Source organism: Hyperolius riggenbachi, chromosome 10 (assembly GCF_040937935.1).
Source record: "Hyperolius riggenbachi isolate aHypRig1 chromosome 10, aHypRig1.pri, whole genome shotgun sequence".
NCBI lineage: Eukaryota > Metazoa > Chordata > Amphibia > Anura > Hyperoliidae > Hyperolius > Hyperolius riggenbachi.
The window spans coordinates 236,854,547-236,877,238 of record NC_090655.1 but is presented as its reverse complement, the minus strand read 5'-3'; the positions used below and the strand labels follow the sequence as shown (position 1 = coordinate 236,877,238).

At 48.2% G+C, this 22,692-nt stretch overlaps 2 protein-coding genes across 2 annotated transcripts; one reads left to right on the top strand and one right to left on the bottom strand.

Annotated features, from left to right (window-relative positions):
- Positions 1–9,817: 9,817 nt before the first annotated feature.
- On the bottom strand, positions 9,818–13,434 carry LOC137536960 (oocyte zinc finger protein XlCOF6.1-like). The gene is made up of 3 exons (XM_068259126.1): positions 13,425–13,434; positions 10,129–10,420; positions 9,818–9,911 (listed from the first exon to the last, which is right to left on the bottom strand). Exons 1-3 carry the CDS (start codon positions 13,432–13,434, stop codon positions 9,818–9,820), a joined length of 396 nt encoding a protein of 131 aa, XP_068115227.1.
- LOC137534935 (gastrula zinc finger protein XlCGF57.1-like) lies at positions 12,488–20,819 on the top strand. Its single transcript, XM_068256660.1, has 6 exons — positions 12,488–12,536; positions 15,932–16,012; positions 16,104–16,236; positions 16,797–16,861; positions 17,276–17,414; positions 18,944–20,819. Exons 2-6 carry the CDS (start codon positions 15,980–15,982, stop codon positions 19,867–19,869), a joined length of 1,296 nt encoding a protein of 431 aa, XP_068112761.1. The 5' UTR covers positions 12,488–12,536; positions 15,932–15,979; the 3' UTR covers positions 19,870–20,819.
- Positions 20,820–22,692: the final 1,873 nt, after the last annotated feature.

The following is a 22,692-nucleotide window of genomic DNA, read 5'->3' as shown; positions in this document are numbered from 1 at the left end:
AATAAATGAAATGTATTTATTCTTTAAAACGCTCACGCAATCGCTGCACAAAGCGATTTTGTAAGTGTTTTGCGTTTTTCCTATACCTTCCATTGAGGCAAAATCGCCTCTAAAATGGTACATGCAACGCTCAGATGAGAGCTCTCTCATAGAGAATCAGTGCACAATCGCTTTCAGGGCGATTTTGAAAAATCGCCAACGCTTAAAAAAAAATTGCAAAGCGCCTCTAGTGTGAACGAGCCCTAAATGTATTTTATATCGCCATGATGCATTATGGGTGTGATTTCCTGCTTATGTGAAACTAAATATTTATCATTTACCAGTATATAGCGCTGAAATCTGCCACAGCAGATGGTCTTGTCACTAGCTGTCCCTCAGAGGGCCTCACAATCTAACCCCTTCTATAGCCATTAGAGATGGCCCGAATGGTTCGCCGGCGAAGGGTTTCTGGCGAACTTCCGTGGTTCGTGATCGCGGTGAACGGGGAACTTTTCCGGAAGTTCGGTTTGCCCCCATAGTGCATCATGAGGGTCAACTTTGACCCTCTACATCACAGTCAGCAGGCACATTGTAGCCAGTTAGGATACACTCCCTCCTGGACCACCCCCCCCCCCCCCCCTTATAAAAGGCAGGCAGCGTCAGGCAGTGGACTCACTCGTGTGCCTGCAGTAATTAGTGAAGGGATAGCTGCAGCAGACTCTCATAGGGAATGCTTAGTAAGGCTCTTGTAGGCTTGTTAGCTTGCTCCTGGCTGATTGTTATTGCTAAAAAAAAGTACCCCTCAACAGCTCTTTTGAGAGCTAATCTTGTTCTTGTGATCTATTTTTTTTTTTCGTGTGGCCCACTTGCATTATATACAGCCCTGTCAGTCAGTGTCACTGTGCCTGTCTGTGTGTGACAGGTGCACATGTAATACCAATCACTGCATATACCTACTACCTGTTGTATTCACTTCAGTGCACCCACCTACCTACGTGAGCGCACGCTGTGTCACTGGGCCTATCTGGTACCTGTCTGTGTGTGACAGGTGCACATGTAATGCCCATCACTGCATATACCTACTACCTGTTGTTCACTTCAGTGCACCCACCTACCTACGTGAGCGCACGCAGTGTCACTGTGCCTATCCGGTACCTGTCTGTGTGTGACAGGTGCACATGTAATACCCATCCCTGCATATACCTACTACCTGTTGTTCACTTCAGTGCACCCACTTACCTACGTGAGCACACGCAGTGTCACTGTGCCTGTCCGGTACCTGTCCGTTACCTGTCTGTGTGTGACAGGTGCACATGTAATACCCATCACTGCATATACCTACTACCTGTTGTTCACTTAAGTGCACCCACCTACCCACGTGAGCGCACGCAGTGTGATATACCACTCCGTGCATACCTGTTAACTGCACCTGTGTGACTGCCTGCACATTGTATTAGTCAGTGCATACCTTTCACTTCATCCCCCCAATATGGACAAAACAAAAGGCAGAGGCAGGCCACCTGGCAGATCTGTTCGAGGTCGCGCTGTCATGATTTCGTGCGGCTCGCGACCAAAGTTCAGTGTTCAGAAGAAGGCACGTGTCATCAACCCCCAATATTGTCAGGACGTAGTTCACTATTTAACACAGAGCACGGCATCTTTCTCAGCTTCCGCACGGAAGCGTGACATATCTTCCTCCTCCTGCTCTGATTCTGGCACCCCACTTAACACTCAGTCGGCCGCCACCACCAAAGTGCCATCACCCCAGGGCTCAGCGGTGTGGAAATTTTTTTGTGTGTCTGCCTCAGATGACAGCAATGCCATCTGTACTCTGCCACTGAAAATTGAGCCGCCCGTGGAAAGACCAAGACCCACATAGGGACAACTACCTTACGAAGGCACATGATTACAAAGCACAAACTGCAATGGGATGACCACCTGAGGGAAAGAAGCACACAAAAGCAAATCCACACACCGCAGTGGAAAATATGCAATTATTTCTCAAAAAAGGCGATACCCAAACTGTACCGTGATGTTGAAAGGCAAGTGGTGTCATCTCTGGCACACAGCGTTGGGTCAAGGGACCATCTGACCACGTGGTCTGCAAAGCACGGTCAGGCCTGCCCGAAGACTAAGTCAGTCCCCACACACAGCATCTCTGCCTGCACGCCGTGTGACTTCCTGCCCCAAGACTAAGTCGCTCCCCACACAGCATCTCTGCCTGCAGGCCGCTTGACTGCCTTCTCCGCCACCACCAACAGGGTCCAGGACTCCAGGCGGATTCCTTAATTTTTAAGGCCGCTGCTAGCAGCGGCCGCTATAATAATTTTTCTGGTGCATGTACATGCAAGTCTAATTTTTCTGGCTGCACTGCAGCTGCAACAACAAAACAAAAGGCATGTACATGTGCCAATTCCCCTTCGTGATCATTACCTTGCCACGGTGAAGGGGCTTGCGTATCACAATAAAGCAATGTCCGTCGGCTATATGAGTGTCTCGGGGGTGTCTCTTGGGGGCACACCAAAGATAATAAGGTCGAAGCTTCATTGTGGACAGACCAAATTTGATCAGCTGGAAAGTCACTGTTCTGTCATTCAGCTACCTCAGCCCGGCGACCATATGGGCATGAAAACTGCCACAGCCTGCACTCTGGCCATGGTGCGCACCAGTCCAGCATGGCCGTCACTACACAAATAGCTGTTTGCGGTGCAATACACAGTAAGTTTGGTGTGTCAGTGTGAAGCAGTACTCTAATTACACTCCCTGATTGATGTATACACATGCAAGATGTTTTAAAGCACTTTAGGCCTGCAATTTAGCATTCAATGTGATTTCGGCCCTTAAAACGCTGCTTTGCGTCACATCCAGATTTTTTCCCCGGGACTTTTGGCATGTATCCCACCCCGCCATGCCCCCCACCAGGTGTTAGACCCCTTGAAACATCTTTTCCATCACTTTTGTGGCCAGCATACATTTTTCTAGTTTTCCAAGTTCGCTTCCCCATTGAACTTTCGCGGGAGGTTCGCGCACCCGGTTCATAAACCGAAAATCGGAGGTTCGGGCCATTTCTAAAAGCCATATGGCCATTATAGTCTCAGGCCTGGGACCCACTAGAAAGCGCAAAGCGCTATCACAATCGTTAGCGATTTGTGGTAGCAATTTGCAATCGATTTTGGGAGCGATTTCCCTGCTCCTATATAATACACTAAAATGGAAACGCTCCCAAAATGCTGCATGTCCTGCGATTGGGATTTCCCTAATCACAATTGCTGCAGTGGGATCAGTCCCATCCACTTGCAGAGTGTTTAGGGTAATTGCTAGCGTTTGAAAGCGATCCCTAAATGCTCAAAAAAATGCTCTAGCGGGTTCCAGCCCTAAAGCCAATTTTCGGGAAGCCAATTATCTTATATGTATGTCTTTGGAATGTGGGAGGAAACCACAGTGCTTGGAGGACACAGGGATAACATACAAACGCAATCAAAATTACACCCTGGGACCCAGCACTGCAAGGCGAGAGTGTCATCCCCGATGCCATTGTGCTGCCACTATGAGATAAGTTACGTTTTATAAAGGCAGACTTGTACTCAGCATAGTTCTTTCAGAGGAGGAGCTGTTTGGTTAACTCACTATAAAAATGTTAGCAGTTTTATGAAAGCCAGATTTATACTTTCTGTGCCCCTATGCCAAGTATGTTGTTGCTCCCCATTCATGTGCAGCAGCGCCCCTCCTATTCCATGTGCAGCCCCCTCTACCATGTGTATCCATGTGCCGCCCCCTCTACCATGTGTATCCATGTGCCGCCCCCTCTTCCATGTGATATCCATGTGCCGCCCCCTCTTCCATGTGTATCCATGTGCTGCCCCCTCTTCCATGTGTATCCATGTGCCGCCCCCTCTTCCATGTGTATCCATGTGCCGCCCCCTCTTCCATGTGATATCCATGTGCCGCCCCCTCTTCCATGTGTATCCATGTGCTGCCCCCTCTTCCATGTGTATCCATGTGCCGCCCCCTCTTCCATGTGTATCCATGTGCAGCCCCCTCTTCCATGTATATCCATGTGCCGCCCCCTCTTCCATGTGTATCCATGTGCAGCCCCCTCTTCCATGTGTATCCATGTGCCGTCCCCTCTTCCATGTGTATCCATGTGCAGCCCACTCTTCCATGTATATCCATGTGCCGCCCCCTCTTCCATGTGTATACATGTGCAGCCCCCTCTTCCATGTGTATACATGTGCCGCCCCCTCTTCCATGTGTATCCATGTGCCGCCCCCTCTTCCATGTATATCCATATGCTGCCCCCTCTTCCACATGTATCCATGTGCCGCCCCCTCTTCCATGTGTATACATGTGCCGCCCCCTCTTCCATGTGTATCCATGTGCCGCCCCCTCTTCCATGTATAGCCATGTGCCGCCCCCTCTTCCATGTGTATACATGTGCAGCCCCCTCTTCCATGTGTATCCATGTGCCGCCCCCTCTTCCATGTGTATCCATGTGCCGCCCCCTCTTCCATGTGTATCCATGTGCCGCCCCCTCTACCATGTGTATCCATGTGCCGCCCCCTCTTCCATGTGTATCCATGTGCTGCCCCCTCTTCCATGTGTATCCATGTGCCGCCCCCTCTTCCATGTGTATCCATGTGCAGCCCCCTCCTCCATGTATATCCATGTGCCGCCCCCTCTTCCATGTGTATCCATGTGCCGCCCCCTCTACCATGTGTATCCATGTGCCGCCCCCCTCTTCCATGTGTATCCATGTGCCGCCCCCTCTTCCATGTGTATCCATGTGCTGCCCCCTCTTCCATGTGTATCCATGTGCCGCCCCCTCTTCCATGTGTATCCATGTGCAGCCCCCTCTTCCATGTGTATCCATGTGCCGCCCCCTCTTCCATGTGTATCCATGTGCAGCCCCCTCTTCCATGTGTATCCATGTGCCGCCCCCTCTTCCATGTGTATCCATGTGCCGCCCCCTCTTCCATGTATATCCATGTGCCGCCCCCTCTTCCATGTGTATACATGTGCAGCCCCCTCTTCCATGTGTATCCATGTGCCGCCCCCTCTTCCATGTGTATCCATGTGCCGCCCCCTCTTCCATGTGTATCCATGTGCCGCCCCCTCTTCCATGTGTATCCATGTGCCGCCCCCTCTTCCATGTGTATCCATGTGCCGCCCCCTCCTCCATGTATATCCATGTGCTGCCCCCTCTTCCACATGTATCCATGTGCCGCCCCCTCTTCCATATGTATCCATGTGCCGCCCCCTCTTCCATGTGTATCCATGTGCCGCCCCCTCTTCCATGTGTATCCATGTGCCGCCCCCTTTTCCATGTGTATCCATGTGCCGCCCCCTCTTCCATGTGTATCCATGTGCCGCCCCCTCTTCCATGTGTATCCATGTGCCGCCCCCTCTTCCATGTGTATCCATGTGCCGCCCCCTCCTCCATGTATATCCATATGCTGCCCCCTCTTCCACATGTATCCATGTGCCGCCCCCTCTTCCATGTGTATCCATGTGCCGCCCCCTCCTCCATGTATATCCATATGCTGCCCCATCTTCCATATGTATCCATGTGCCGTCCCCTCTTCCATATGTATCCATGTGCCGCCCCCTCTTCCATGTGTATCCATGTGCCGCCCCCTCTTCCATGTGTATCCATGTGCCGTCCCCTCTTCCATGTGTATCCATGTGCAGCCCACTCTTCCATGTATATCCATGTGCCGCCCCCTCTTCCATGTGTATACATGTGCAGCCCCCTCTTCCATGTGTATACATGTGCCGCCCCCTCTTCCATGTGTATCCATGTGCCGCCCCCTCTTCCATGTATATCCATATGCTGCCCCCTCTTCCACATGTATCCATGTGCCGCCCCCTCTTCCATGTGTATCCATGTGCCGCCCCCTCTTCCATGTATATCCATGTGCCGCCCCCTCTTCCATGTGTATCCATGTGCTGCCCCCTCTTCCATGTGTATCCATGTGCCGCCCCCTCTTCCATGTGTATCCATGTGCCGCCCCCTCTTCCATGTATATCCATGTGCCGCCCCCTCTTCCATGTGTATACATGTGCAGCCCCCTCTTCCATGTGTATCCATGTGCCGCCCCCTCTTCCATGTGTATCCATGTGCCGCCCCCTCTTCCATGTGTATCCATGTGCCGCCCCCTCTACCATGTGTATCCATGTGCCGCCCCCTCTTCCATGTGTATCCATGTGCTGCCCCCTCTTCCATGTGTATCCATGTGCCGCCCCCTCTTCCATGTGTATCCATGTGCAGCCCCCTCCTCCATGTATATCCATGTGCCGCCCCCTCTTCCATGTGTATCCATGTGCCGCCCCCTCTACCATGTGTATCCATGTGCCGCCCCCTCTTCCATGTGTATCCATGTGCCGCCCCCTCTTCCATGTGTATCCATGTGCAGCCCCCTCTTCCATGTATATCCATGTGCCGCCCCCTCTTCCATGTGTATCCATGTGCAGCCCCCTCTTCCATGTATATCCATGTGCCGCCCCCTCTTCCATGTGTATCCATGTGCAGCCCCCTCTTCCATGTGTATCCATGTGCCGCCCCCTCTTCCATGTGTATCCATGTGCCGCCCCCTCTTCCATGTATATCCATGTGCCGCCCCCTCTTCCATGTGTATACATGTGCAGCCCCCTCTTCCATGTGTATCCATGTGCCGCCCCCTCTTCCATGTGTATCCATGTGCCGCCCCCTCTTCCATGTGTATCCATGTGCCGCCCCCTCTTCCATGTGTATCCATGTGCCGCCCCCTCTTCCATGTGTATCCATGTGCCGCCCCCTCTTCCATGTGTATCCATGTGCCGCCCCCTCCTCCATGTATATCCATATGCTGCCCCCTCTTCCACATGTATCCATGTGCCGCCCCCTCTTCCATATGTATCCATGTGCCGCCCCCTCTTCCATGTGTATCCATGTGCCGCCCCCTCTTCCATGTGTATCCATGTGCCGCCCCCTTTTCCATGTGTATCCATGTGCCGCCCCCTCTTCCATGTGTATCCATGTGCCGCCCCCTCTTCCATGTGTATCCATGTGCCGCCCCCTCTTCCATGTGTATCCATGTGCCGCCCCCTCTTCCATGTGTATCCATGTGCCGCCCCCTCCTCCATGTATATCCATATGCTGCCCCCTCTTCCACATGTATCCATGTGCCGCCCCCTCTTCCATGTGTATCCATGTGCCGCCCCCTCCTCCATGTATATCCATATGCTGCCCCATCTTCCATATGTATCCATGTGCCGTCCCCTCTTCCATATGTATCCATGTGCCGCCCCCTCTTCCATGTGTATCCATGTGCCGCCCCCTCTTCCATGTGTATCCATGTGCCGCCCCCTCTTCCATGTGTATCCATGTGCCGCCCCCTCTTCCATGTGTATCCATGTGCCGCCCCCTCTTCCATGTGTATCCATGTGCAGCCCACTCTTCCATGTATATCCATGTGCCGCCCCCTCTTCCATGTGTATCCATGTGCCGCCCCCTCTTACATGTGTATCCATGTGCCGCCCCCTCTTCCATATGTATCCATGTGCCGTCCCCTCTTCCATATGTATCCATGTGTCGCCCCCTCTTCCATGTGTATCCATGTGCCGCCCCCTCTTCCATGTGTTTCCATGTGCCGCCCCCTCTTCCATGTGTATCCATGTGCCGCCCCCTCTTACATGTGTATCCATGTGCCGCCCCCTCTTCCATGTATATCCATATGCTGCCCCCTCTTCCACATGTATCCATGTGCCGCCCCCTCTTTCATATGTATCCATGTGTCGCCCCCTCTTCCATGTGTATCCATATGCCGCCCCCTCTACCATGTGTATCCATGTGCCGCCCTATCTTCCATGTATATCCATATGCTGCCCCCTCTTCCACATGTATCCATGTGCCGCCCCCTCTTCCATGTGTATCCATGCGCTGCCCCCTCTTCCATGTGTATCCATGTGCCGCCCCCTCTTCCATGTGTATCCATGTGCCGCCCCCTCTTCCATGTGTATCCATGTGCCGCCCCCTCTTCCATGTGTATCCATGTGCAGCCCCCTCTTCCATGTGTATCCATGTGCCGCCCCCTCTTCCATGTGTATCCATGTGCCGCCCCCTCTTCCATGTGTATCCATGTGCAGCCCCCTCATCCATGTGCAGCCCCCTCTTCCATGTGTATCCATGTGCCGCCCCCTCTTCCATGTGTATCCATGTGCAGCCCCCTCTTCCATGTGTATCCATGTGCAGCCCCCTCTTCCATGTGTATCCATGTGCCGTCCCCTCTTCCATGCGTATCCATGTGCCGCCCCCTCTTCCATGTGTACCCATGTGCCGCCCCCTCTTTCATGTGTATCCATGTGCCGCCCTCTCTTCCATGTGCCGCCCCCTCTTCCATGTGTATCCATGTGCCGCCCCCTCTTCCATGTGTATCCATGTGCAGCCCCCTCTTCCATGTGTATCCATGTGCCGCCCCCTCTTCCATGTGTATCCATGTGCCGCCCCCTCTTTCATGTGTATCCATGTGCAGCCCCCTCTTCCATGTGTATCCATGTGCCGCCCCCTCTTCCATGTGTATCATTCATTTCGTGTAAGTCCTCTTTTTTATGAACAGTTGCCTTGAGCATCAGTTTCCCTTTTTCTGTGTTCCTCCCCATTTTCAGCTTCCTCTTTCATATGTAGCAGCCCCTCGTTCATATTCAGGTGCCTCCTTGGGCTGCTGCCGCCCAAGGCCTTGGCCTTTGTGGCCTTTCCAGAAATCCAGATCTAATGTGTCCACTTCTTGTGATATAGGAAGAATCAAAACAACCCTCTACTCTACAGTAAAGAGGGAGACCTCTACTTCTGCTGGTGGCCTAAATCTGGTACGCACATCCAATTTTGATTGGCCAGCCATTGGCCAATTTTACCACTTCCTTCTAGTATGTGTCTTTTTTTTTCCCTATACCTTCAAAAAAACCAGACTGTCTTCATGCGCACAATATAAATGAATTTGTGCTTCGGCTTCCAGAGGCATGTACGCCTTTGGCTGAGGTTCATTGATGACGTGCTCCTGGTCTGGCGTGGCACCAGGGAACAGTTAAACAGTTTCATTGACGAATTGGGAAAAAATGAGAGAAATCTCAGATTCACTTTTCAGTGTAGTGATACAGAACTTTCATTCTTAGACCTAAAAATCTGCAAAGAGGAGGGGAGATTAATAACTCCTACCTATAGGAAACCCACAGCGGGTAATACATTATTACATTACTCAAATCCTCATTTGGAATCACAAAAAAGAGCAGTACCCAGAGGGCAGTTTCATAGGCACAGAAGAAATTGTACCCTAGGCAAAGATTTTGTCAAGGAAGGTCAGGAGTTGTGTACAAGATTGATGGAAAGGGATATCCGAAAAAATGCCATAAATGAATTTATATTATGTGCATGAAGACATTGTTTTTTTTTAAGGTATAGGAAATGGTATTCAGGTTACCAATCTGTCTCCTCTATTGGAGTGGTGCAATTTTTTGATTACGGGGCCACTCAAATTATTTTGGTATTGGCTTCTAGTATGTGTGTTTACCAACCCAACGGGCCTCATTCACAATACCAAGTGTGGTAATGAAATGTAGTTCGAAAAATTACTACTATCGATCTTTACAGTTTTTTCTTCTTTCACTGAGAGGGGCAGGGAGAGGTGAAGATCCGTCGCAGATGGACGCATGTAGAGGCAGAGCTACAGCTCAAAGCTCTGCCTCTCCACGGAAGGAGCCCGCAATCAGCCCCAGGGAGTTTGGGGTGGTTAATTGAGTTTTCAGCCATGGGGATGCAATCATGCTAAAGAGGTATTTAAAATAAAAACATGATTTTAGCGATGCTTCAGAGTCTCTTTAACGCAGAGAAACCTTTCCCACACTCTGAACAGAACAAAGGATGTTCACCCATGTGGGATTGTTGGTGAAACAGAAGGTTCCTAAAAACAGAGAAGTGTTTCCCACACTCAGAACACGAAAAAGAGCATCTGTTGGTGTGGGTCCTTCAGTGTTTGATAAGACCTGATTTAAGAGTGTAATTTCAGCACAGCGAACATAAAAAAGGGCACTCGCCGGTGTGAGTCAGCTGGTGTGCCACAAGATTTGATTTTTCAGCAAAGCATTTCCTACACTCTGAACATGGAGAGGGCCGCTCACCAATGTGGACTTTGGTGGAGAAGGAGGTTCTTAAACACAGAGAAACTTTTCCCACACTCGAAACAAGCAAAAGGGCGCTGGCTGGTGTTGGTTCCTTGGTGATCAATAAGACCTGATTTCTGCGTGTAACACTTCCCACAATGTGAACATGAAAAGTGATGATCGCTGGTGTGAAATGAGAGCCCCTTTTCCAGCAAACCAAAGCCCCTTTTTCGTGTAAATGGGTACTCGCCAGTGTGGACTCGCTGATGGCTCTGAAGAACTGATTTTAGTGAGAAGCATTTCCCACAATCTGAACATGTAAATGTAAAAATCAGAAATATTTGAATCGCCAAGTACAACTGGGTCGTGCCCGGAATTGGGTTTGGCACATACAATTGCTTGGAGTGAGAAGAGAGGAAATAATACAGAGATAAGGAAAAAAAGGATAGTCATACAATCATACAATTAAATGTACAGTAGTTCAAGGGGACTTAGGGGAGTCCACATGTAAACTTTTTCTGATGTGCAGAAACAGTTGTCTGTGCTGGGAACTCTGAGACAGAGTTATAACAATAACAATAACAATAATATTTATATAGCGCTTTTCTCCCTGGGGACTCAAAGCGCTGTGACCCTGCATTATGCAGTCTCAAAGGCTAGGGAAAAGAGGTGAGTTTTTAGCCTTTTTTTAAAGCTGTCCAGAGAAGGAGCCTCTCGTACTGATTGTGGAAGTGAGTTCCATAGAGTAGGGGCTGCATAGGAAAAGGCCCGAGCACCAAATGTTAAGTGTATCCTGGGAATAACCAGCTTCATCTTGTTGGCAGAGCGGAGGGTGCGTGGAGGGGCATAAAGTTCCAATAGATCCGCTATGTATTTGGGTCCCATGTGGTGTAGAGCCTTGAATGTCAGCAGGCAGATCTTAAAATTGATTCTCCATTTTACTGGCAACCAGTGAAGAGTTTGCAGTACTGGGGTGATGTGTGAGCTGCGGGGGGCATTGGCTAGGAGTCTGGCTGCAGCATTCTGTACTAGCTGTAAGGGGCGCAGAACCTTATCTGTAGATCCGATTAACAGGGCGTTGCAGTAGTCTAGGCGGGAGGATACAAATGCGTGAACCAGGGCAGGTAGGTCTTCAGCTGGGATTAGGTGTTTTATTTTCGCTATATTTCTTAGATGGAAGAAGGAAGACTTGACGACAGCTGATACCTGCTGTCTGAGTTTTAGATTTCCATCCAGGATCACCCCAAGGTTTCGCACAGAGTCTTTATACTGTACAGTATCTCCCCCAATTGCTAGTTTGAGGTGGTGAGCGTTTTGAACTTTATCCATCATGTGTGGACCACCTACCACCAACACCTCTGTTTTGTCAGAGTTCAGCCTCAGCCAGCTGGTGTTCATCCAATTTTGTAAATCCACTAGACACGCATTTATGGATGCTGATGGGTCTTGGGTGCCAGGCTTGAAGGACAGATACAGTTGTGTGTCATCTGCATAACAATGGTATCCTAAACCATAGTTCTGGATTATTTTGCCCAGTGGGAGCATGTAGACTGCAAAGAGTAATGGTGATAGTACAGAACCCTGTGGAACTCCATAGGCAAGTGGCACTGGATTAGAGTAGTGTGTGCCCAGACATACTTGCTGTGTCCTGCCAGATAGGAAGGTCTGAAACCAGCTAAGAACAGTACCCCTTAGGCCACAGTAATTCTTCAGTCGCTGGATTAGTATTTCATGGTCCACAGTATCAAATGCTGCTGACAAGTCAAGAAGAATCAGAATTGAGCAATCACCCTTGTCCCTTGCAGTAAGTAGATCATTCATTACTCGGACTAATGCTGTTTCAGTGCTGTGCCTTTTCCTGAATCCTGACTGAAAAGTATCAAAGATGTTGTTATCTGTAAGCCTGGCTTCTAGCTGGTTGGCGACTGCTTTCTCGATAACTTTTGATAGGAATGGTAAGTTCGCCACAGGTCTGTAGTTGGTTACAGAATCAGGATCTAGTGATGGTTTCTTCAGGAGGGGTTTTATGATTGCTTTCTTTAGTTCTTCTGGGAAAAGTCCACTTTGCAAGGAGCACTGAGTTATCTCCAGTCTTGGGAGAACCTTCCACTTTCTCTTTCCATTCTGCATGCTTGCTCTCTCGGACACTTTGTTAGGACCTTCTTTCTTTACAAGTCATTTCCTCTCTCTCCCCCTGCCATTTTGCTCACTCGGAGCAAAAAGGACGAATTTCTGGTGTGACCTCGGACATGCAGTTCCCATAGTATCCACAAGATGGAGGTCTCGCCTACATTTACTGGAACGCACGGTCAGGAAATGCTGGAACGCAAAGACTGTCTTGACACAGAAAGGCATTTACGTTTAGTGTCAGAGGTTAAGTGGGCGGAAGTGTGGAGTAGACATTGCTGGGACTGGCAGCAGAGAAGGTAAAGAAGGGATTATGTGATATTAGCAGATGTTTCCCCGGTTGGACATAGGACAGAATGGGGGACATGTGTTTTAGGAGAAGGGATACAGAGAGCTGGGCATAAAACAGGGTTTGTATACTAAGGAAGAATTATTGAAGAGCATGGGTGAAGCTGGGGTCAGAATCAGGTATAGGGTGATGGACAGAGTTATGCTGCCCATGTGGTCAATAATGGTCACTCAGATGTGTAAATCAGCCATGCAGTGGTGATTGGTTCTACCACCTTGTCCACTCGATCTCTATTATATTTCATTAGAAGAGTCAGACTGTTGTACTGCTTGATGGAGCTACCAGTTCTTCCTGAATCCCACAGAATGGTATGAAAATTTCCTGACACGCCCAATCACCCTTCCGACTGACAAACTGTGTGACGTCAATCATAAATGAGTCGACTAGGAAGTCTGTAAACGAGACCGCTGGCAGATTTGATCAGATTTGCTAAACCAGTTGACCCATGTATGGCCAGTTTTAGACACAGGTAATGGAGAGAGGTATATGGCAGGGACAAGGCTTATGGTTAGGCATGGCAGAAAACAAGATGCTAATATAGGGAGGATGATGTTAGGGTTAAGCATAGGTTAAGGAGGTGGGGTTACAGTTAGACACAGGGCAGGGGTTAGGTAGGAGAGATTAGGCGCAAGCGCAGGACAAGGTTAGGTATCCAGCATTACGGAATGAAGTTATGATTAGACATAGGCTAGGCAGAAAGGTCAGTGTACAAGTGTGCTATGTGCGATGTATGCCTAGCGATGTCTTATGCGTCTGCTGTTCTATTGGCAGTCACCACAAAAAGTTTCTACAGTTCTGAAAAAGTGTCAAACTAATATCACACAAATGAGCTACTCACCTCCTTCCATCCATTATAAACAGGCAGTGCTAATCTACTCAGTTGCCCTTTTTCCATTTATCTTGCCCTACACCTCCCCCTCCATTCAGCCACCCCATTGTGGGATCATGCAGGGTGAAAGTCTGGTAACCCCAGAATGTGGATACCCTGCTTGTACCTTACTGCCAAGCATTGGTGTCATATCCGTGGTGGGTGGGTGTAGGGAGGAAGTGCAAAATTAAGGCATGAGGATTTTGGAGAATCGAATAGATTGGACATTTTTGTTCCTTGATTACAATTCAAAGATGTGGAGGTGGTGGCTTAGAAATTTGCTCTACAACAACATGGCAGCTGTTTGTGCAGCATATGGGCTGCTATGCAGAGTGGAGCAGCCTAAAAGCATGTACAGGGTGAACACTTTTATTCCAGCGCAGGAGAGTTGGGCGCAGCAGTGAGTAACTTCAGCGCTGTCAGAAAACTGAGCTGAAGTTACTTATAAAACACTATAATTCGGCCTCCAGCAATTGCTGGAAGTCGAATTATTTCATTCCCCACTATCCATGGCGGCCTGGAGAGGGAATAGTATTGAACATCGATGGGAATTTGTGCAGGAGCAGGTTAAGCCATACAGGCTGTATCCTGCGCCCAAGGCTCATGCGCCGATTCCTCACGTACGCTTGACAGGGGGAGAGTAAGCAGCATTAACCACTTGCCGACCGCGCACTCATACCGCTGCTTCCTGTCAATTCACGGCGGGGGGCTCCGTGAATAGCCTGCGGGCCGCCGATCGCGGCTCGCAGGCTAAATGTAAACACAAGTGGAAATAATCCGCTTTGTTTACATTGTACGGTGCTGCTGCGCAGCAGCGCCGTAAGGCAGATCGGCGATTCCCGGCCAATCAGCGGCCGGGGATCGCCGCCATGTGACAGGGGACAGCCTGTCACTGGCTGCACAGGACGGATAGCGTCCTGTGCAGCCCCGATCACCGGGGATGAGCAGATAGGAGAGGGAGGGGGGAATTTCGCCGCGGAGGGGGGCTTTGAGGTGCCCCCCCCCCCCGCAACATGCCAGACAGGAGAAGCGATCAGACCCCCCCTGCACATCATCCCCATAGGGGGGAAAAAAGGGGGATCGCTCTGTGTGCCAGCTGATCTGTGCTGGGGGCTGCAGAGCCCATCCAGCACAGATCACAAAAAATAACGCTGGTCCTTAAGGGGGGGTAAAGGGTGGGTCCTCAAGTGGTTAAAATAAGTGTGAGTGTAAAGCATCCAATGCATAGGTTGTAGAGAAAACTGGCTCCCTCCCTGTCCACACCTCAGGGGATGCCGTTCAGCTCCCCAGTTCCTATCACAGCCACTGGAGACAGGAAATGGATAAGTCTTAAATGTATACTCCTTGTGTGACTTGGGATGCATTACCCAACAAACGACTAGAATGCTTCTCTTAAAGGACAACTGAAGTGAGAGCGATATGGAAGCTGCCATATTTATTTCCTTTTAAACAACACCAGTTGCCTGGCAGTCCTGCTGACCTATTTGGCTGCAGTAGTGTTTGAATAACACCAGAAACAAGCATGCAGCTAATCTTGACAGTTTTTTGTCAGAAACACCTGATCTGTTGCATGCTTGTTTAGGGTCTATGGCTAAAAGTATTAGAGGCCTCTAGAGGAACAGCAGGACAGACAGGCAACTGGTATTGCTTAAAAGGAAATAAATATGGCAGCCTCCATATACCTCTCACTTCAGTTGTCCTTTAAAAGCAGGCAATGTTCTCTGGAGCCTTGATATAAAAAAGCAGCAACGTGCACCGTCCATCAGTTCAGCTTCATTTATTGTGCCAGGTATAAACTGTGTACATCATCGGGGTACTGGTGTGGAGCGCAGCGTGACCAGGCGTCCTAGTGGATGCGAAACGGCCGTTGCCGACCCCTTTTGCAGCCCTGACACCCACTTCCACCCCGTCTGAACCACAACACCAAGATACGGTACATGTTTGCTTGATGTATCCTCGATGATGTACACAGTTTATACCTGGCACAATAAATGAAGCTGAACTGACGGACGGTGCACGTTGCTGCTTCTTTATATCAAGATTCCATAATACCCTTTCTTCCTACCCATATGCAGATCACACGTCAGCAGCCAATGGGATGACAGTCGTAGGGGAACGGCACAAACGGGGAAGTCAGGCCAGTACAAGTAACTACCCACAGACCCTCCAATATTCCATTGGGAGTGCCACGCTGATCTTTTCTTTTGAACATTAGAATGTTCTCTGGAGCCCCAGAACACTGCATAAGCTCATCAGGTAAATGTGGGTGGAATCTTAGACCTCAGACCAGGAAGTGTCACCATCTAATGATGTCATCTCTGCAGGGCCTTAAATCCTGCAGAAGGGCCAGACAGAAACAGGAAATGCTGCCAATTCAGAAATGTACATTCTGAAAATATATCAAATATAAGTTTTAGATTTTCAGTGACTTCCTTCCCTGTATTGTGTCTCATGGTGCCAAATTCTGTTTATTGCAGGTGGAGAAGTGTCTGGAAAGACAGAAGAATCCGGAGGAGAACATTGTAATGGAAGATCAGAAGATCCCACCTCACAATCAGGTAGAAGTTTGATGGAGAATCATTGCTGGTTATCTTATCATTTATACGATAGCTGCCTAGTTACTGTTGTTATTTTTCTTTACATTTTCAGAGCACAAGTTTGGCTGATATCAATATTATTGTGAAAGAAGAGCTAAAAGATGAAGAGGAGGAAGTTGAGATAGAGACCTGGCAGAATTTAGGACAAAACAATGTTGTAGTGGAGAATCGGCCATTATCATCAGGTAAGAGGAGACTTTCATTTCTTGTAAAGGAGAGAGCAGAATGGAGGGTCCACCTAGATCCCCCATCATCTGACAATCACATAGATACAGTGGGCCTGATTCACAAAGCGGTGATAACTCAGTTATCACGCCTTAAAGACTTTAGGCGTGATAACCTTTGCACCACAATGGTGAAAAGCCAGTTTAGGCGTGATAAGTTTAGGTGTGATAAGTTTAGGCATGCTAAGTTTAGATAAGTTTAGATCGCGCGCAAAGTCCCGCACGCAAAGCAGCGCCATTAAACTCTATGCGAAGTGCACCAGACTTTGCTAGCGCAAAACTTTTGATCAGCTGTGCACTGCGGTGCTGACGCAGTTGGTGCTTAAACTTAGCATGCCTAAACTTATCACACCTAAACTTATCATGCCTAAACTTATCACACCTAAACTTATCACACCTAAACTTATCATGCCTAAACTGAGTTTAGGCGTGATAAAGGGCTTTTCGCCAGGGTGCTAACTGTTAGCACCGCTTTGTGAATCAGGCCCAATGTATTCAATTGCTGTGTGTGTTTCCTACAGATGAGTCCAGTAATGGAGACCCACCAGAGAGCTGTACAAGTCCACAGGAAGATCACCATTATCAGGTAGCTGGGACTGAATGTATCTCAAAACAGTTTGAAATTATATTTTTCTTTGTAGTAATAATTTGTCATTTTAAAGTGAACCCGAGGCGAGAGGGATATGGAGGCTGCCATATTTATTTCCTTTTAAACAATACTAGTTGTCTGGCAGCCCTGCTGATCTATTTGGCTCCTGTAGTGTCTGAATAAAACCAGAAACAAGCATGCAGCTAATCTCATCAGATCTGACAATAATGTCAGAAACCTATGATCTGCTGCATGCTTGTTCAGAGTCTATGGCTGAAAGTATTAGAGGCAGAGGATTAGCAGGACAGCCATGCAACTGGTATTGCTTAAAAGGAAATAACTATGGCAACCTCCATATCACTCAACTTGGGTTCACTTTAAAGATGATATCTCATTGTTATGATTTTGTAGGTTCAGATTATTAAACCAACGTCTTCAGAAACTGAAGTAAAAGTAGAGAAGAATGTGAGGGGTGATCAAAAGTCTATGAATGACAATGAAATAGTGGGGACTATTAAAGAGGAAGACTCTTCTTTAGACATTGGGACAGGTAAGCTATACACATGATATAATTGTAGATATCATTTTCATCTGTTGAATATTGAATAATTACCGTTATATATTTGTACAGCCTGGTTTTCAAATTGTAGCCCAAGAAATGAGATTATGTCCATTCCTCAGTATAACATCATAGTACGCTCCTCCTCTCTCCACCACCTTGTGCTCTCTCTTTTATTTTCTACACCGTGGCCTTGATTCACAAAACCATGCTAACTGTTTAACACGGGCGTGCTAAACAGTTAGCACGTGAAGTGCCACGCGCGGACTTTTGCAGCAGGCGATCGCGTGCAAAAGTCTGCGTGATCGCGTGCAAAGTCCGTGTGATCGCGTGCAAAAGTCCGCGCGCAGCACTTCACGTGCTAACTGTTTAGCATGCTGGTGCTAAACAGTGAGCACGGCTTTGTGAATCAAGGCCCGTGAGCTCTCTTTTTCTCTCTCAGTCCTAGTACTCTTTCTGCCTGCCTCTTTGCTATTTTTCACTCTCTTCACCTTTTTTGTCAACTCTCTCTACCACTTTGCACTCTCTAAGTTGCCCCCCCCCCACCACCACCACCACTTCATAACATCTGGCTCGGATTACTCCTGTATGCCCAGGCAGGCACACTTTTCCTAGTTTTGTGACTAGGAAAGCTTAATGTGAAGGAGTGGCCGCTATGCGCACTCTACATAGCAGTGCTCGCTACCATGTAAGGAGCGTGCCTTCCTTAGCTACACGCATTGCTTACATAGCAACATGCGTAACTTATAATTCTAGGCCTTATAACACCAAGTTACATCCCTGCAGTCTGGGGGTATTTCCACTACCTGATCTTATTTTTTCTGTAAACTGTTCTTCATCTGCTCTTACGTCTCATACAACATCATTACATTTACATAACTGACAAAAAATGATTCTGTTCTTATGGGTTTTTTAAAAGCAAACCTGAAGAAGCTAAGAATAACGATAATGAATATACTGCTATAATGAATTGTATGTGTAGTATGTAGTATGTGTAGTACAAATAATGAATAGAACTTTAGTAGCAAAGAAAAGAGTCTAATATTTTTATTTTCAGTTACATATTATTTTTTTATTGCATCATACTGACACAGTTGCAGCTTTGAAACCACACTCTGTCTTTTAAGCTATAAAACAAAGCAGAAATAATGACCCTTTGAATTTCCCTGAAGTAAAACCTTATCTCAAACTGTCTCTCACTGTTTCTCGGCTGTTTAAGTGCTTCAGAAAACAAGACTGTATTTGACCAAAGTTGGGTCGAAGAGTTCAGAGAATCTTTTTGTTTTAACTCTTCCTGTACTGGAAAACATTTTAAGACTCTTTTCTTTGCTACTAATGTTCTATTTCCCAGCTGTACTATACATACAATTCCTTACATCATAAGTTTATTTTCACTTCAGGTTTGTTTTAAAAGAAAAATATTTTTTGCTAGATTTGTCAGTTTTTCTACATGTTGAGCTTATATTTGTCATAATGGTCTTTTAACTTTAATAATTCTTTTACCCTCCCCCCATCCCCAGATGGGCAGTATGTGGGGACAGCCTCGGAGGGACATCTTATGTCAGATACTGATGATTCTGCAGAAGACGATGACATCACACCAGGTTCCCCCAATGCTGGAGACGTCCATTACGGAGGTTCTGGCACAGACACTTCTCTTTCAGGACATCAGGAGAAGTCCTCACCCGAGCTGCAGTTTTCATGTCCAGATTGTGGAAAATGCTTCAAACGCAAGTCGAAACTTCTCACCCACCAGCGAGTCCACACCGGCGAGCGCCCGTTCCCGTGCTCAGAGTGTGGGAAATGTTTTGCAGAAAAGGGAGCTCTGGTAGCTCATCATCGGACTCACACTGGCGAGCGTCCTTTTTCATGTTTCCAGTGTGGGAAGTGCTACACGCAGAAATCAAGCCTTATTAAGCACCGCAGGACCCACACTGGCGAGCGTCCTTTTTCATGTTCGGAGTGTGGGAAAAGCTTTTCTATCTTTCGGAACCTCCTTCTCCACCAGCGATGCCACACCGGTGAGCATCCCCTGTTCTGTTCAGAGTGTGGGAAAGGATTCTCTGAGTCACGGAATCTTCTCCTGCACCTGCGAACCCACACGGGCGAACGTCCCTTTTCATGTTCAGAGTGTGGTAAAGCTTTCAATACAAAAGCGCAACTCATAAGACACCAGAGGACCCACACCGGTGAACGTCCTTTTCCATGTTCTGAGTGTGGGAAAGGCTTTACCATTAAAGAACAGCTCATTAGGCACCAAAGAACCCACACTGGCGAGCGCCCTTTTACATGTTCAGAGTGTGGGAAAGATTTCCTTGTAAATGCGGAGCTGCTTAGGCACCAGAGAACGCACACTAAAGAGCGTCTGCATACATGTTCAGAGTGTGGGAAATGTTTTAAGACGAAACCTAATTTAACTGCACATCAGAAGAGACATGCACAGTGACAAACTTATGTGGGTGTCTCATAGTCTTTTGGACTCTTTTGGTATGATAAAGGCATGTTATTTCAGTTATATGTACAGACTAATAGGTGGAGTCATCTCATTTTTTACTCCCACAGTGAAATCCTCAAGCCACGCCCCCTAGCTCTGTTTCCACCTATCTTGAAGATGTAATGAGAATTCTGCCTCTAGGACTATGTGAGTTATACACTAAGCACAGCTGACGTCTGCACGTGAGCTGCTATACGTGCAACAGATCTGTCATTCTTATTCACTCTTGTGACTCGCACACCCCCACCACGCTTCAGAGCCAGCAAATGTGCTGCTTCCTTAATCCTCTGTGAGCTCTGCACACTACTGTACTGGTGATGGTCTTTCTGTGTTCTTTCATCCTTTTTAAATGCACACCCAGTGCCTGAAACATGTCAGATGTCTTTATTGTACAATAAACTGGGTGCTCTTTACAGGTCCATGAGCTGTAGCTTTCTCTGATGGACTCTCAGCCTGATCTCTGCTCTGCAGGGTGTTATGGGAAGTCATTGTGGACATGGGGTACATTACAGAAGTGTATGATAATGGATGAAGTCAATTTTGTATGGCAATATACCTGAAATAAAGTTTGCAAGATATGGTGCCCGTTTGGTTACTGGAGAGCACTGCAGTGTCTGGGGGAGCAGGACCGAATTGTGTGCGATATGGCGCCCCCGTGTGGGTACTGGAGAGCTCTGCAGTGTCTGGGGGATCAGGTTAGATATGTGTGTGATATGCTGCCCCTGTGTGGTAACTGGAGAGCTCTGCAGTGTCTTGGTAGCAGAACAGATATGTGTGTGATATGGTGCCCCCATGTGGTGACTGTAGAGCACTGCAGTGTCTGGAGGATCAGGTTAGATAGATACGTGTGCGATATAGTGCCCTCCAGTGTGGTGATTGGAGAGCACTGCAGTGTGTGGGGAAGGAGGACAGATATGTGTGATATAGCGCCCCCGTGTGGTGACTGGAGAGCTCTGCAGTGTATGGGAGAGCAGGACAGATATATGTGTGATATAGCGCCCCTGTGTGGGGACTGGAGAGCTCTGCAGTGTGTGTGGAGCAGGTCAGATATGTGTGTGATATGGTGCCCCTGTGTGGTGACTGGAGAGTTCTGCAGTGTCTGGGGAGCAGGGCAGGTATGTGTGATGTGGTGCCCCCATGTGGTGATGGTAGAGTTCCGCAGTGTGTGGGGGAGCAGAACAGGGGCACTATATCACACAGGGGCACTATATCACACTCTCACGCAAGTGTGATATAGTGCCCCCATGTGTTAACTAGAGAGCTCAGCAGTGTCTTGTCTCCCTTTCTCAACCAGGGTTCCTTGAGGACTTTGCAGGGGTTTTCTGGCATTTTCCCCCTTTGAGGTGAGCTGCCTCAGCTGGCAGTTTGAGAACATTTCAAAATTATGCCCCTAGCTTTTCAGTGTCCTCTTCACTCACTTTCTGCCCATCCTGAATTCTAGCTGTCCTACTTGTTCTTCACTGGTGCAATGGCCACAGGACTGTTATGACACATTACACTGGTGATGAGTAAACATGTGGGATGCCAGAACTAAGTATGTGTGTACAGCAGATGAAGAGAAAACCCTAACACTGGGCAACTATCATCGGGCATGCAATGATGGAGGGTATGAAATGGGTGTCCTGTAATGACCAATCCTAATATAAAATAAGCCCCTTCTCCCTCTGTTAATGCAGGAGTTCCCAGAGATGTGAAAAGTAGTTGAAGGGCCTCATCCAGGGTAAAAAGTTTGATAAAGGCCGGTCTGGAGGAATCAGGATAGCTATGTGTGATATGGTGCCCCCATATGGTGACTGGAGAGTGCTGCAGTGTCTGGGGAGCAGGACAGATATACATGCGTGATTTGGCACCCATGTGTGTATTATTTATACAGCTCCAACATCTTCCACAATGCTGTACAAAGTATATTATCTTGTCACTTAACACTACCTCCCATGGGCTCACAATCTAATCCCTACCATAGTCATATGTCGATGTATGTGTTGTGTATGTATCATAGTGTAGGGCCAATTAACTTATTTGTATGTTTTTGGGTTGTTATTTTGTTTTTTTAGGGGAAGGTGGGAGGAAACCTGAGTGCGCAGAGTAATCCCACGCAGACACAGAGAGAACATACAAACTCCGGACACATAGTGCCCTGGTTGGGATTGGGGACCCAGCACTGCAAGGCGAGAGTGCTAACCACTACGCCACTGTGCTGCCACTCCAGTGGAAATCTCTGCACTGTCTGGTTGCTCCATGCATGTTCCATTTGTACTTTCGCTGGCTGCATGCTTGTTCCGTGTGCCTCAGCTTACTGCATGCTTGTTTTGTGTGCCTCAGCTGGCTGTAGGCCTGTTCCATGTGGTAACCTGTGTGCTTGCACTAGCCACATGCTTGTTCCATGGATGACTCCACCGACTGCATAGTTTGCCTCAGCTTCCCAGTGTCCCTCAGTAGTGTGTTTCAGATTTCTTGCCTTTTACATAGGGTGTCCTATATTCCCACGTCCCCCATAGTATGTCCCAGTTTCACTATAGTGTAACTCAGCGTCATAGTTCTGGCATAGTTTGTCTCCAATTGTGTCTCAGGATCCACAAAAGTGTGTCTCATTTTCTTAGAGTCCCCATAGTGTGCCCCAGCATCCCCATAGTGGATCCCAGATTCCTGATGTTCCCCAATAGTATGTCCTAGTTTCCTAGAGTCCCAATAGCATGCCTCCACTTCCTAGTGTCCCCATAGTGTGGCCCAGCTTTCTAGTGTCCCTAATAGAGTGCCCCAGCTTCCAGTGTCCCC